The sequence below is a fragment of the Schistocerca serialis genome, chromosome 6 (genome assembly GCF_023864345.2).
Source record: "Schistocerca serialis cubense isolate TAMUIC-IGC-003099 chromosome 6, iqSchSeri2.2, whole genome shotgun sequence".
Taxonomy (NCBI): domain Eukaryota; kingdom Metazoa; phylum Arthropoda; class Insecta; order Orthoptera; family Acrididae; genus Schistocerca; species Schistocerca serialis.
In genome coordinates this window covers 216,041,555-216,056,095 of record NC_064643.1, presented here as the reverse complement: position 1 = coordinate 216,056,095, position 14,541 = coordinate 216,041,555, and the positions used below count along the sequence as shown (strand labels likewise).

The following is a 14,541-nucleotide window of genomic DNA, read 5'->3' as shown; positions in this document are numbered from 1 at the left end:
ATGAAGCAGGTGAAAGGGAATACAAACGTAAAAAAAAAATGAGACTGACAGGATGTGAACAATGACTAGGAATGGCTAGAGGACAAATGTAACGATTTAGAACCGTATGTCACTAGGGGAAAGATAGATATCACCTACAGGAAAATTAAAGAGGACTTCGGGGAAAGAGAAGCATCTGTATGAATATCAATAGGTCAGATGGAAAACCAGTCCTAAGCAAACAAGGGAAAGCTGAAAGGTGGATGGAATATACAGAGGGTCTATACAAGGGAGATGAACTTGAAAGCAGCGTTATAGAAAGGGAAGTGGATGTAGGTGAAGATGAGTCGGGAGATATACTGCGAGAAGAACTCGACAGGGCTCTGAAAGATCTAAGCCGAAACAAGGCCCCTGGAGCAGACGATATTCCGTTAGACGTACTGATAGCCTTGGCAGAGCCAGCCACGACAAACTCTTTCATCTGGTGTGCAAGATGTATAATATACGCGAAATACCCTCAGATTTAAGGAAGAATATAGTAATTTCAATTCCAAAGAAAGCAGTTGTCGACAGGTGTGAAAGTTACCGAACTACCACTTTAATAAGTTATGGTTTGAAAGTACTAACATGAATTCTTTACGCAAGAATGGAAAAACTGGTAGAAGCAACTCTCCGGGAAGGTCAGTCAGGATTCCGGAGAATAGTTGGAACACTCGAGGCAAAACTGACCCTATGACTTATCGTAGCAGACAGGTTAAGCAAAGGCAGACCTACATTTATAGTATTTGTAGATTTGGAGGAATCTTTTGACAGTGTTGACTGGAGTACTGTGTTTAAAATTATGAAGGTAGCAGGGATAAAATACAGGGAGTGAAGGGATATTCAAGAATGGTACAGAAACCAGATGGCAGTTGTAAGAGTCGAGGGGCACGAAAGGGAAGGGAGTGACACAGAGTTTAAGCCCATCCGCGATGTTATTCAATCTCTATATAGGGCAAGTAATGAAGGAAAAAATTTGGAGTAGGAATTAAAGTCCAGGGTGAAGAAACAAAAACTTTGAGATTTGCTGATTGCATTGTAATTCTATCAGAAATAGCAAAGGACTTCGAAGAGAAGTTGAACGGAATGGACAGTGTCTTGAAAGGAGGATGTAATATGGACATCAACAAAAGGAAAACAAGGATAATGGACTGTAGTCGAATTAAATCAGGTGATGCTGAGGGAATCAGATTAGGAGATGAGACACTTAAAGTAGTGGATGGGTTTTGCTATTTGGGCAGCAAAGTAACTGATGACGGCCGAAGTAGAGAAGATATCAAATGTAGACTGGCAATGACAAGTAAAGTACTTCCGGAGAAGAGGAATTTATTAACATCGAATATAGATTTAAGTGCTAGGAAGTCTTTTCTGAAGGCATTTTTCTGGAGTGTAGCCGTGTATGGAAGTGAAACATGGACGATAAACAGTTCAGATGAAAAGAGAATATAAGCTTTAGAAACGTGGTGCTAAAGAAGAATGTCGAAGATTAGATGGGTCGATCAAGTAACTAATGAGGAATTACTAAATAGAACTGGAGAGTCAAGAAATTTGTGGGACAACTTGACCAAAAGAAGGGCTCAATTGCTAGGACACATTCTGTAACATCAAGGAATCGCCAATTTAGTACTGGTGGGAAACGTGGGGGGGGGGGGGGGGGGGAAATCTTAGAGGAGACCAAGAGATGTACACAGTAAGCAGATTCGGAAAACTATGGGTCGCAGAGATGAAAAGATTCGCACAGGCTAGAGCAGCATGGAGACCTGCATCAAACCAGTCTTCGGACTGAAGGCCACACAACAACGATAACAGTGGGGTAGTTAAGATGTAGTGATGTATGTCTTCGAGAATGATGCATTTGGAGCTGTTATACAGCTGATGGTGTTGATGCAGGAGGTGCTGCGTTTAGACTGAGGGTCGTTTCCAGTGGCTATATGAAGAACTGTAGCTAAAAAACACCGGATGGAATGGAAGTGTAGTACTGCAGAAGGAGGCTCGACATGTGTGGCTAAAGTACGCGAGTGGACTGGAGAAGTGAATTCTGCATGTGTGATGTGTGTACTGCAAGGGTTGGAATAAAGGAATAAGATGAAGCTGTGATTGTGATGGGGAGCCAGTACTTGATGGCAGTGATGGTGCGCAGACTGAGAAGGGACTGAGATTACAAAAGCGTTTGTAGAAGGGGGGTAGGTGAAATGGGAGTGACTGTTAGAGTGCATGTCTACGTGGCACTAAGATGGAATACGGAAGAAGCAGCTATTACTTGTTGGAGGATACGACGTCGTCGAAAGTGATGATATATTGGAGACCTGTGGTTATGAAACGGATTATGGTTTCTCTTGTGGCTGCGACACGTATGGGTTTGTTTAGGTTAACTGATGTAACGTTCTTGCGGAAGAGGACGATATATTTAGCTTCGGTTTAAGGAAACTTAGCTTTGCTTTTATGAGAGTGGTTTGGACGAGATAGCATGCAGTTGTTACAGAGGGTCGACGATTTTAGGTTTAGTGCGACTCCACACCATTTAGTGTCACGTTTCCTACATGCGACTTCGTAGGCATTCCCGGCGTAGTAAGTCCTGAAAGTCTTTTTCGGTTTGCTACTGGAGTTCGCAGCGAATCTCATCAGCAGAAGCAGCGTTCTCCTGAAGATGTTGGATCGCCGAAATATTGAATCGAGTTGATTTTAGGATCCAGCAGCAAACCCGAAGAGACTTTCAAGTATGTTTTTTACACTTTTGTCGTACAATTTCTGAGATAAAACAAAAAAATGTTTTAACAGAGAAGGTGAATCCAACCTGTGGGGGTTACTGAGTAACGTTACAGCAATTGCGTCATCATTCATGAGCAAATATTGCACATTAGAATGGTCTCTTAATGCGTAAACGGTTTTTTCGGAGCATCCTATATGGCAGGTAGCCAATAGTTGCTAGTAAATATTGTAGTAGAAGCATTATTGTAAACTTCCTGTTTCTGTTCCAATGTCTTTCATTTCAGGCCGACGTCAGCAAGGCTATTTGATAACAGGTGGGCACCGCTAGCTCCATCATGAGCGTCATGGCGATTGTGCTGGAATCGTGGTGGGGAGCTACAACGGGCCTGTTCTTAGTACTGTCCGTCGCTGTCTACCTCTATTTCCTCTCCTGGTATTCCTACTGGACGAAAAGGGGCGTTCCACAGGCCGAAGCAGTTTTCCCTTTCGGGAGTGTGGAAAAAGAGGCTTTATTCGGAAAGAAGCGAGTTGAACTTCATCTACACGAAATCTACAAACGATACCGAGGTACGTATGTGCATTCTCTACTGTTTTCTGCATCGCTGTGCTTATTGCTTTTTGTTATTGTTTTTGTTTCCATGATGCTTTTCCGCTGAACTGCGCTCCTCCACAGCTTTCTCTTGTCATAGACAAGCCCTTCCTCGGGATTTACGTACTCTTCGCACCAGCCTTCCTGGTCTTCGACCCAGATATCATTCGCGACGTTCTGGTCAAGGACTTCGACGCATTCCAGGACAGGTGCATACCGTTCGATGACAGCGAGCCGCTCAACCACCACCTGCTGTTCCTTAACGGCAGCAAGTGGAAGAGGCTGCGCTCCAAGCTGACCCCGGCGTTTACCTCGGGGAAATTAAAAATGATGTTCGAGGTGAGCAGAAATTAAATTTTTAAAACATGGCGACGTCTAATAGCAATCAGCGACTATACAATGTCAGTACAATGTAATGATACAATTTCTGGTATGATATCAACTTTTATCAGCGCACTGTAAGAATGAAATGGAATCAAAGTGAGGTTAAGTTTTGTTTCTTCGCCGTGTGAATTTCATTAGCTGACGTATTTGCGTGTGAATGATGTAGTAACTTTATACATGTTCCTCCAATCTGTCTTTGGCGCACAGAGCTCAAGTCTCACAGAGAAATTAATTGTGTGCTCATGATGAAGAAACGCAGTATATAAAAAATAAAGAATTGGCGATAGCAATTAGTTAGACTAAGGTTTGGGTACGTTCACTTGCCTTTACGAGATACCTCAAGTGGAACCTAATGGTTGGCTGATTTTCTACATCTACATCTACATTTATACTCCGCAAGCCACCCAACGGTGTGTGGCGGAGGGCACTTTACGTGCCACTGTCATTACCTCCCTTTCCTGTTCCAGTCGCGTATGGTTCGCGGGAAGAACGACTGTCTGAAAGCCTCCGTGCGCGCTCTAATCTCTCTAATTTTACAATCGTGATCTCCTCGGGAGGTATAAGTAGGGGGAAGCAATATATTTCGATACCTCATCCAGAAACGCACCCTTTCGAAACCTGGCGAGCAAGCTACCCCGCGATGCAGAGCGCCTCTCTTGCAGAGTCTGCCACTTGAGTTTATTAAACATCTCCGTAACGCTATCACGGTTACCAAATAACCCTGTGACGAAACACGCCGCTCTTCTTTGGATCTTCTCTATCTCCTCCGTCAAACCGATCTGGTACGGGTCCCACACTGATGAGCAATACTCAAGTATAGGTCGAACGAGTGTTTTGTAAGCCACCTCCTTTGTTGATGGACTACATTTTCTAAGCACTCTCCCAATGAATCTCAACCTGGTACCCGCCTTACCAACAATTAATTTTATATGATCATTCCATTTCAAATCGTTCCGCACGCATACTCCCAGATATTTTACAGAAGTAACTGCTACCAGTGTTTTGGGGAAGGGACAGCGAGGTCATCGGTCCCCTGGAACCTGAGAAGTATTTGACGTTATATCGTATGTCACTGACGCATTTTGACCAACTGGTAACTTATTGTTATCACTTACAAAGGAACGTGCCCAAGAGTAAAAAAAACGATCTTGATGAAACCTGGCGGGTGTGTAGAGGGGCACAATAATGCAACACGAATATTTTTGCTTGTGCCCAGTGTCACATTTAAGTGCTAAAACACGCTCCGAAAGGAAATCTGGCATATTACGTTTGGTGGGAATACCTTAAAAACGATGAGGTATACAAATATTTCGCATGTGGAAGTCGATATGTAATTAAAGTTCTTTCGACCCGCAAGTCGCCGAAGTGGCGTCAAATCGAAAGACTTGCACCAGGCGAGCGGTCTACTCGACGGGAGGTCCTCGTCACACGCCATTCTATTAAAGTTCTTGAAAACTGCATAATTGAGTTTTGTAATAGTTTGAAATTTTGCAAATTATCCTATCACCATCAATTAATTTTGAAAAAGGAAAACTGATGTGGTTTACCAACACAAGTACAAGGATAGCGTACCAATAGGGACAAGAAAGGAGGCATGAAGGGCGCCAAAAACGGAAATAACAATCATCCATTTATTGCACCATTACACACGCACATCATGATATATGAGACATTATAATTGCCATACTCAAATCTATTATGACAAACAATATGTATCACGAAGGGCACACACAATGGAGTTTAAGAAATTACAGTGGCACATCAATTCCGCTATGACAAACAGTGTGCATAATGAAGGCCGCACAATTTTTCCAATGTAAGAAATTAAAATAATACTAGAATAAAATTAACTAAAATGCCTTGAAGGAAATGTTTATGAGAAGAACACGACGGGGCCGCAAGGGAGGAGGTTGGGTGGTTGGTTGTTTCGGGGAAGGAGACCAGACAGCGTGGTCATCGGTCTCATCGGATTAGGGAAGGATGGGGAAGGAAGTCGGCCGTGCCCTTTCAGAGGAACCATCCCGGCATTTGCCTGGAGTGATTTAGGGAAATCACGGAAAACCTAAATCAGGATGGCCGGACGCGGGATTGAACCGTCGTCCTCCCGAATGCGAGTCCAGTGTCTAACCACTGCGCCACCTCGCTCGGTCCGCAAGGGAGGAGGCAACACAATACTTAACTCGGTGCACCAAAACAAACAACGGACACCAGGCCGCGCCAACAACGGACACGTAAGGCACGCAACTACTCTCTCAGCTGCGGTTCCGCGTGTTCCACCCAAGTAATAGCTACCTGAAGCATTTCAATACTGGGAACAGTACATCAGTGATCAGCAAATTAAAAAAAAACAATAACAGGACATAAAAATACAATAATTTAAGAAAATCACATCATATGACTATAAGCTTAAGATCTTTCGGTAATTAACAGATTACGAAACAGGTAAAGGGGCACGTGCCCCTATTAAATCTTACGTAATTACACTACTAAATTTCTCACTACCCAAGTTGCAATTAATGCAACAAGAATTAAATCATTTAAGTGATAATGTTACTTTAAAATAATAATAAAATCATTTCATACAGCAGAGGGCCAAGAATGGCCTGATCAGTACTCCCCAGTGAAGCAGTTCGCACAATGGTACTCCACGGCAACGAGCACACAGCCCCATACAAATTGCAACACAACCACAGCGACCCGGCGTACTACCAGAGCCACCAGGCAGTAAACCAAAATCGTACTAAGCCAAAACAAGGACCGACTTTTAAAATAACGAGACCTAGCCCGGGCCGGATAACAGATCAAATGCCTGGAAATCCATAGGAAACCTCAGCCAACTTAATACCAAAACAACAATTTATGAACAATATGCAAAACACAAGACATCTCAGTCCAAAGGCTTCCGTTTAGTCGCGAAGGTGGTTACGACCCGCCTGCTGAGGTGCCAAGCGTCGTACGGAGTGCCGAATCAAGCTTAACCTTCGTTAACGGAAAGCGGAAGCGCCACAAGACAAAATAAACTCCAATCTAACTGCGCAAGGCAAACTCTAAGGAGTGCCACTCGAAGACTATTCACTTGAAGATCAAACATAAAGCACCCAGACTAAGGTGCCGCTGAACGACGCACTTCCATCACCAGCGTCTAGCAGAGTACGGAGAGCAGAGTAGCCTATCGATATACATTCATGGGACGGTAAACGAGGATAACAATCCCAGCGACGGAGAGACAGGAAGACGAAATGGCATCCCGCCGCACATAGAAGGCATTTCAAACTCAGGCTCGACAAACTACAACAGTCGGGATTTTGCTCCCCTTGCGAATCAAGTTAAACGGCACAACACGCCGCTGTCCGCACTATTAACCGTAAAATCACGGTCCGGTCTTCCCATCGGGCCCCACTCGGCGTCCAGACGCAAACAACCCCAGCCGAGCCGAACTGTCTTCGCGCCAAGGCAGCCACCTCTTACCTCCTCACACGCCTCCAGCTAAGCTCCGGCCAGCGACCACACACGGAAATAACCGCTTAACGCCAAAGCGCCGTCTGAGTGAAAACTCAGCACTAAGATCGATACGGACTTGGAAATAAATAAACTTTTGTTACAACTGAAATTAAAGAAACTTCCAAGCTACATATTCGAACATTCATATGTAATAAACCTGGTTTCTGAAATTCCACTCTTGAAAAAGAAACTGTATACTATGTGGAGTCCGAGTATTTTCAGCATACACAATTAAAATATCTAGACATTCACCATTAGCCTAGTTATTGTATATATTTTACTTATATTTCTTTTATGTTTTAAATTGTTATTTTACGTTTTACATTAATTTTTGGCTTGTTTTTTAGTTTACCATTTCTATACGAATTCTGTCAATTGAAAATAATGTGTAACTCATTATTATGATACAAAATCATTACAGTAATGATAATGCTTACTAATATTATAAATGCGAAAGTAGCCCTGTTACGTTTCCACGACTAAATCGCTGAATCCATGAAATCTGCCGTGAGATAGCTTGAACCCTGATGAAGAAGGTAGGTTACTTTACAAAGTATGTATTACAAGATATTTATTAATTTGAAGAATATTACGCAAACTAAGGAAAAATATTTACTTTTTGAAAAAACTATTTTCTGTTTCACTTTTGAGCTTTACCATATTTGTGCAAATGCTTTTGTTGGTTGATATGTTCTACGTAATATGGTTCAACGTCGTTAATACAATGCTTATTCAACTCTCAACGTGTTTCATACATACGAGTAACTCACACTGCTAAGTTTTCACGACTCTACTACTGAACCGTATTTAGCGTGGGGATGGGTTGAACCTTAGGAATACCATAGGCTACGAGTTTAGGAAGTCGTATTTTTTTAGTATTATCAACATTTTTAAATACGGTCTACTTGACTGACATGCAGACGACGCTATTGCGATGGTTGGCGACTGTTAGTGTCTGTAGGTTATTCCGTGACGTTGCAAATCCAATGTTACTGCGCGCATGCTTTATGCTATTGAATTCCTACCCCATCTGGCTTAGCTGGAGACAGCAAGCCGGAGAACTATATTTAAAACTATTACTATGAGCTTCGTAAATGTACATCTGATTTAGCGCGTAGTTCTAAGAGAGCTCAAGCTGCGAGAGTTCCTCGAATCCAACAAACCTGAGAGCAATTTCATATCCGCCGGAACTTGGATGCAGAACGTCAGGCGGCCGTAACAGCTACAGAGACATCAGAACAGTCACAAACTCGCATTTTATACAGCTTCCAAGAGGCTTGAATAATCACATCGATAGCGTCACTTAAAGGCTGTACCATAAAGAGAGGGCCGTACCTTTACATATGGAACGCGGGAGCCTTTTGGCGAGGCTGCATTTGATTCTGATCTATTAACCGACTATGATGATGACGATGGTGATGAAGTCCCATACTCCTTGGCAGAGCGTAGGGGAACGATGCGGGAGACCCGCACCGCCGTACTAGGCAAGGTCCTAGTGGAGGTCCTCCGACCGTAATGGGGTTGACACAACAACACATCTCGAGCTAGGTGAAAATACCTGACCCCGCCGGGAATCGAACCCGGGACCCCGTGGTTGGGAATCGAGAACGCTACAGCGAGACCACGAGCTGCGGACATTAACTGACTCTGTCAATCATAAATTAATCATCATAGGGGGACAAATCAAAAATGAAGGCACCATAACGTATTAAAATGGAAGAGAGAAACGGTTGGTATGTGCTGCTCTGGTGACAAAATTTCGCATCCAGTACTAGGTGAGCTAGAGAAACTGCTGAAAACTTTGCTTCTCCATGAATGTAAGGAATCGAGACGTTCTTTAAATATAAATAGAAAAATATAATGCATGATTTCTGGTTCGACATGCAGCAAAATAATAGGAACACATTCATTATGTAACCACATACCGGCACTGAATACATTTTTTGTACTTGCGTCTCTACGCCACTAAATACACAGACATCTTGTAAAATTACTGGCTTACTTACTACCATCGCTCATCGTAACAAACCTGCTGATATGCGAGCGACGCAGCGGGTAACAGCAAGTCTGTAAATAAATACTTAAGACATGAAATTTCCTTGCACCATGCCCATAAAATGAACGAAATTCCTTCACATAATATACACGACGGAGAACCCAAAGTAAAACAAAATCTACAGGATTCCAAACTGTCACGGGTGACCCTCTAAATATTGTGATTTGTATCAGGCATATTTCAGTACGTTGATAAGCCTTGGCGAAGAGCATTGATTGTGCACTAGTGAGTGCTGCTTGATTATGTCGTTTCTCAAGCGGAGAGTGACATCACAATCATTCAAAAGAACTACATCTGAAAATCTATTCACAATGTTTTTCCAGGATCGAAAGCCGTATACATCTCACGTCTGTACCTGTGCTCTCGAGCCTTTTGGGATCAGCTGATGAACGAGTTCTTTGTCCCCGGGTGTTTTCATATTGACCACTCACCTGTTCATAGTTTTAAAAGAAACTAATGGTCAGTTTGGACCGAGAATTCGAGAATCTCTTTTCGAAGCCTCAAATGTCCTTGCGCCGGCACTGAAATCTGGTAAAAATACGCCTGAGTACGACAAAAGATGTTTGATAGATGTTTTCTTATTTGTTCATCTGGTGAACCCAAAGGGCTTGAAGGCAGAAGTACAATCGTTCATTTTATGTGCATTGTGTAAGAAAATTTTATAACTATTTATCTATAGATTATCACTACTGTAATGATTTTGTGTCATAATAATGATTTACCTTTTATTTTCAATTGAGAAAATACACTTACATGAAACGGTAAACTAAAAAACAAAAAAAAGAAAGTATAACGTAAAATAACAGTTTGAAACATAAAACAAATACAAGTAAAATATGTACAGTAACTAGAATAACAATGAATGTTCTGGTATTTTAATTAGTTATGCTGAAAATACTCTGCAAGCACATTGTGTACAGCTTATTTTACAAAAATGACATTTTTGAAACTAGCTTTATTACACGTGGATGTACGTAGCTTGAAAACTTCTTTAGTTTTATTGTAACGAAGGTTTTCATTTTTTAAAATTAATTAATGGTGGTGGGGTAGTTTACAAAATTTCTGACTACTACAAAATTCGACAAAACAGTTTTCAAGAACTTTAATTAGTTATCAACTTTTATATGAAAAACATTTGTTATATATCAGTGTTTCAAACATGTTCCCTCCAAACTTAATATGTCAAATTACCTTTCGGGGTGTGTTTTACCTTTTAAAAGTGAAACTGAGCACAAACAAAAAATACGTATTACATTATTCTGCCCCCTCTGCGCACCCGCCAAGTTTCATCAAGATCGTACATTTACTCTTGACAATGCTCCCTAGTTAGTGCAACAGAGTGTCTTATGACATTGTTTGAACAGGAAATACCGTGCTACAGTTAATCAGTTGTTTGGCATGTGCTTACCTATAAAATCCGTCTCCTGTGATGGTAAGGGATAAAAATCTCTGTCATATAATTTACGGGTTTCATTTATTGCTTTAGCATTTTTTTGATTTGTTAGTACAATCAGATACGGAAGTGTCCCACAGAACTTGTCTTCTCTGCACTTTCACAATGACACCTGCTCTACGTCGAATATAGGCACTGGTTTCTCCGACGTCAGGCGCGCACAGAAAACTTTCATTATACTACTCACTAATGGTTAACTGTGATGACTGGAAAGAAACAACAGTGTTTCTGACTTGACAGTGTGTACCAAAATTGTCGTCAGATAACAGGAATACAGCAACCTCTTTAATGGAAAAATCCTGGTGTTGAAGTAATGTGAGTTATAGCAGCCACTGAAAACACAAATTAGTATGTCAGGATGGGTAACGTGTGCCCTTCTGACTTATAATTCAGCGTGGCTGGGAAATGACAGCATCTTAGTGTAACAGTGTATCCGAAGAGTTACAGAACTAGATAAAACTTAATCACGTGACCTTTCTCACACAACAGTGTCAAAAAAACGCAACTAGAAAAATTACACATTTTAGGAAAGAAGTACTAACATTATAATCCTTGTTCCGTTCCTGCCAGACATACTTGATAATGATGTGCAGTGATTGTTCTTGTTGCTCCCAAGCTGGGCTCAAAATTATCTAGTGATCAAACTGTCTTGTCTATCCGTTAAAAGGCTGATGTGCGCCAGGCTGCTGCAAGTAAACCAATCGCTGACGGAGGGGCTGCAATTTCTCATACACCTATCTCCTTACGGCAGGAATCTATTTGTTACTCTTTTTATTATTATTATTATCATTTTAGAAGAATTTATTTAGTTATCGTTGAGGTTTGGGTTCGATCACTTAATCACTTGCAACAAGCGGTTTACTGCCTGTCGTCTTCGCAAAGCAGGTGCGATTCATTTAATTTGCATCTACATCTACACACAAACTCCGCAAGCTACCAAAAGGTGCATGGCGGAGGACACCGTGTGTCATTGCTAGTCTCTTTCTTTCTTATTCGACTCGTAAACGATCGAAGAAACAACTGCTATCTATACGTATCTGTACGAGCCCTAGTTCCTCTTATCTTGTCTTAGAGGTCCTTACACGAAATGTAGTTTGGCAACATTAGAATCACTCTGCAGTCAGCCACAAATACCAGTTGTATAGTCCTGCTGCTTAACTGACGCCGGCACGGTAGCTCAGCGTGTTCGGTCAGAGGGCTGCGTGCTCTCTGTAATAAAAAAAAAACTGAAGACAAGGAATCAACGATTAACTTGAACGGATGTCTTGTGACGTCCGCCCAGACCAAAAAACGCAACGAACTATGTCGAACAAAATTTTAAAAAAGTGGTTACGTGCTTGCCTCCCACGCAGCGGGCCCGGTTTCGATTCCCGGCCGGGTTGAAGGTTTTCTCCGCTCGTGGACTGGGTGTTGTGTTGTCCTCATCATAATTTCTTCCTCATCACCGGTATACAAGTCGCCCAATGTGGCGTCGACTGAAATAAGAATTGCACTCGGCGGCCGAACTTCTTCAGATGGGGCATCCCGGCCAACAATGCCACACGCTCATTTCATTTTTTACCGGTCTTATAAATTTTCTTAGTAGTGTTTCGTGAAAAGAACGTCGCCTTTCCTGCGGGTATTCCAATTTCATTGCACAAAGCGTCTCCGTGACACTCGCGTACTGATCGAACCTGCCGGTAACAAATCTAGCAGCATGCCCCTGAATTGCTTCTTTGTCTTCCTTTAATTCGACCTGGCGAGAATCCAAAACACTCCAGTAGTAACGGTACTTGGCAGTAGGTCACACTTGCGTCTTACGTGCGGTGTAGCCGGCCGAAGTGGCCGTGCGGTTAAAGGCGCTGCAGTCTGGAATCGCAAGACCGCTACGGTCGCAGGTTCGAATCCTGCCTCGGGCATGGATGTTTGCGATGTCCTTAGGTTAGTTAGGTTTAACTAGTTCTAAGTTCTAGGGGCTAATGACCTCAGCAGTTGGGTCCCATAGTGCTCAGCGCCACTTACGTGCGGAGTCCTTTACAGAGGAACCATATTTTCCCAGAATTCTCCCGATAAATAGAAATAACACAGTCCTCACCTAATCGTTCCATTTTATGTCGCTTTGCAACGTGACGCCTGGATATTCAATCGCCATGACTGGGTTAAGCTCCACAGCATCAGTACTGTATTCGAATATTATAGGGTTGTTTTTCCCACTCATCCGTCATATCTTACATTTTTCTATATTTAGAGCAAGCTATAATTCATCACAGCGAGCAGAAATTCTGTCTATGTCATCCTGAATGCTCTACAGTTGCAAAAGACGACAGTTTCCAGAGCACAACAACGTCATCGGCAAACAGCTGCAGACTGCTCGTCACTCTACCTGTCAAAACATTTGTTGTACATGGAGAAGAAGAACGGTTCTATCACAATTCCCAGTGGCACCTCTGATGGTACACTTTTCTCTGGCGAACACACACCGTCCAGTACAACATACTGGGTTCCGCTATTTAATAAGTCTTCAAGTCACTCACTGTCTGGGCAGCTATTTCGTATACTCGGAACTTCGTTAACACTGTGCAACAGGGCACTGTGTTAAACTCTTTCCGGTAATCTAGAAATATGGAATGTTCATGCTGTCCATCATCCACGAATAGCAGGGTATCATGAGCCGAAACCTATTTCACACAAGCGATACATTGTAAATGCGTGTTGATTTGTGTGGGGAAGCTTTCCTGCCGCCATGAAATTTATTATAATCGAAATAATGCCTTTAATTCGAATATAGTAAACTTCCTATGCGAAACTGAGCTTGCCCTTTTCTCGCACAATGTCCTGCGAACCATGTGTGAAGGGCGTTAAACTGAGTCCGTACTGGAGCCTTTCCTGAGACTGCAAAAAGCCGGCATCAGAACAGGCAGATGTGACACGTCGCAGGTACTGAAACTAACACAACACATGAAGGATGAATTCGAGAAGAGAAGAATCACTGGGGCTGTTTTCATACACTTATCACCTGCTTGCGACACAGTGAACCACGAACAGCTGTAACGGAAAATGTAGAAACTAAGTAAAAATAGTGGCATGACACAAACGATTGGAAATCTCCTTCAGAATTTTCAAGGGCAAAGAAGCCAGTGAAGAAAACAAAAGAACGAACCACCGCACTGTATGAGAGCACACGAAGTTTTACACCGGCAGATGATTGTGTGGTGTCGTCCAAAGAATGAGATGCCAAAGAAAGGTTGGTATGTCGCAACTCAAATACAGAGAAGGTAGTCGCTGCAAGCCACACAGACGAATGAACGACAACTACGTAGCCACACCGGTAAAAGTTTCGCTACGCCGCAGCAACTTCTGCACTACTTACGGCCGAGCACGGGACCGCTCGGCCACAGTATGCGATCGTCGATTAAGACGATAGAATCTTCTTCCTGTAGGACAGCTGTGCGATCAATGAATTAGGCAGAACTTTACGTGAAAGTTATTTTTTAATGTACTATGAGTGAGAGAGCTATGTTTTGAAGTCATACGTTAATATTCAGAGACAGTTGTAAACACTCATGACATTCCTGTGAAAATAGATTGTGCAAAGTTAAGCAATTCTTCTTACCTATGTAATTATAATAATGTGAACTAATATCTTACATGTTACATTATCCACTCGGTCTTCTTCTGGAGTAAAGTAAAGAACCCACATTTGTGCCGACTAGTATATTTTCGCACGCGCAACAGATTTTGCCATCGCAGCTCAAGCAAATCACTTTGAGACCGGAGAAAAGAAAGTATCAGAAGCTCCTGAACAACTGGGTCTCTACTACAAGAAAACCAACTCAAACCTAACTGCTCAAA

The 14,541-nt window shown here is 42.4% G+C and overlaps 1 protein-coding gene across 1 annotated transcript in view; it reads left to right on the top strand.

Annotated features, from left to right (window-relative positions):
- Positions 1–1,848: 1,848 nt before the first annotated feature.
- LOC126484767 (cytochrome P450 6k1-like) overlaps positions 1,849–14,541 on the top strand; it is a 77,668-nt gene continuing 64,975 nt past the window's right edge. Inside the window, exons 1-2 of the mRNA XM_050108364.1 lie at positions 1,849–1,911; positions 3,401–3,655. Coding sequence (XP_049964321.1) covers positions 1,849–1,911; positions 3,401–3,655 — 318 coding nt within the window. The remainder of the gene's footprint in view (positions 1,912–3,400; positions 3,656–14,541) is intronic.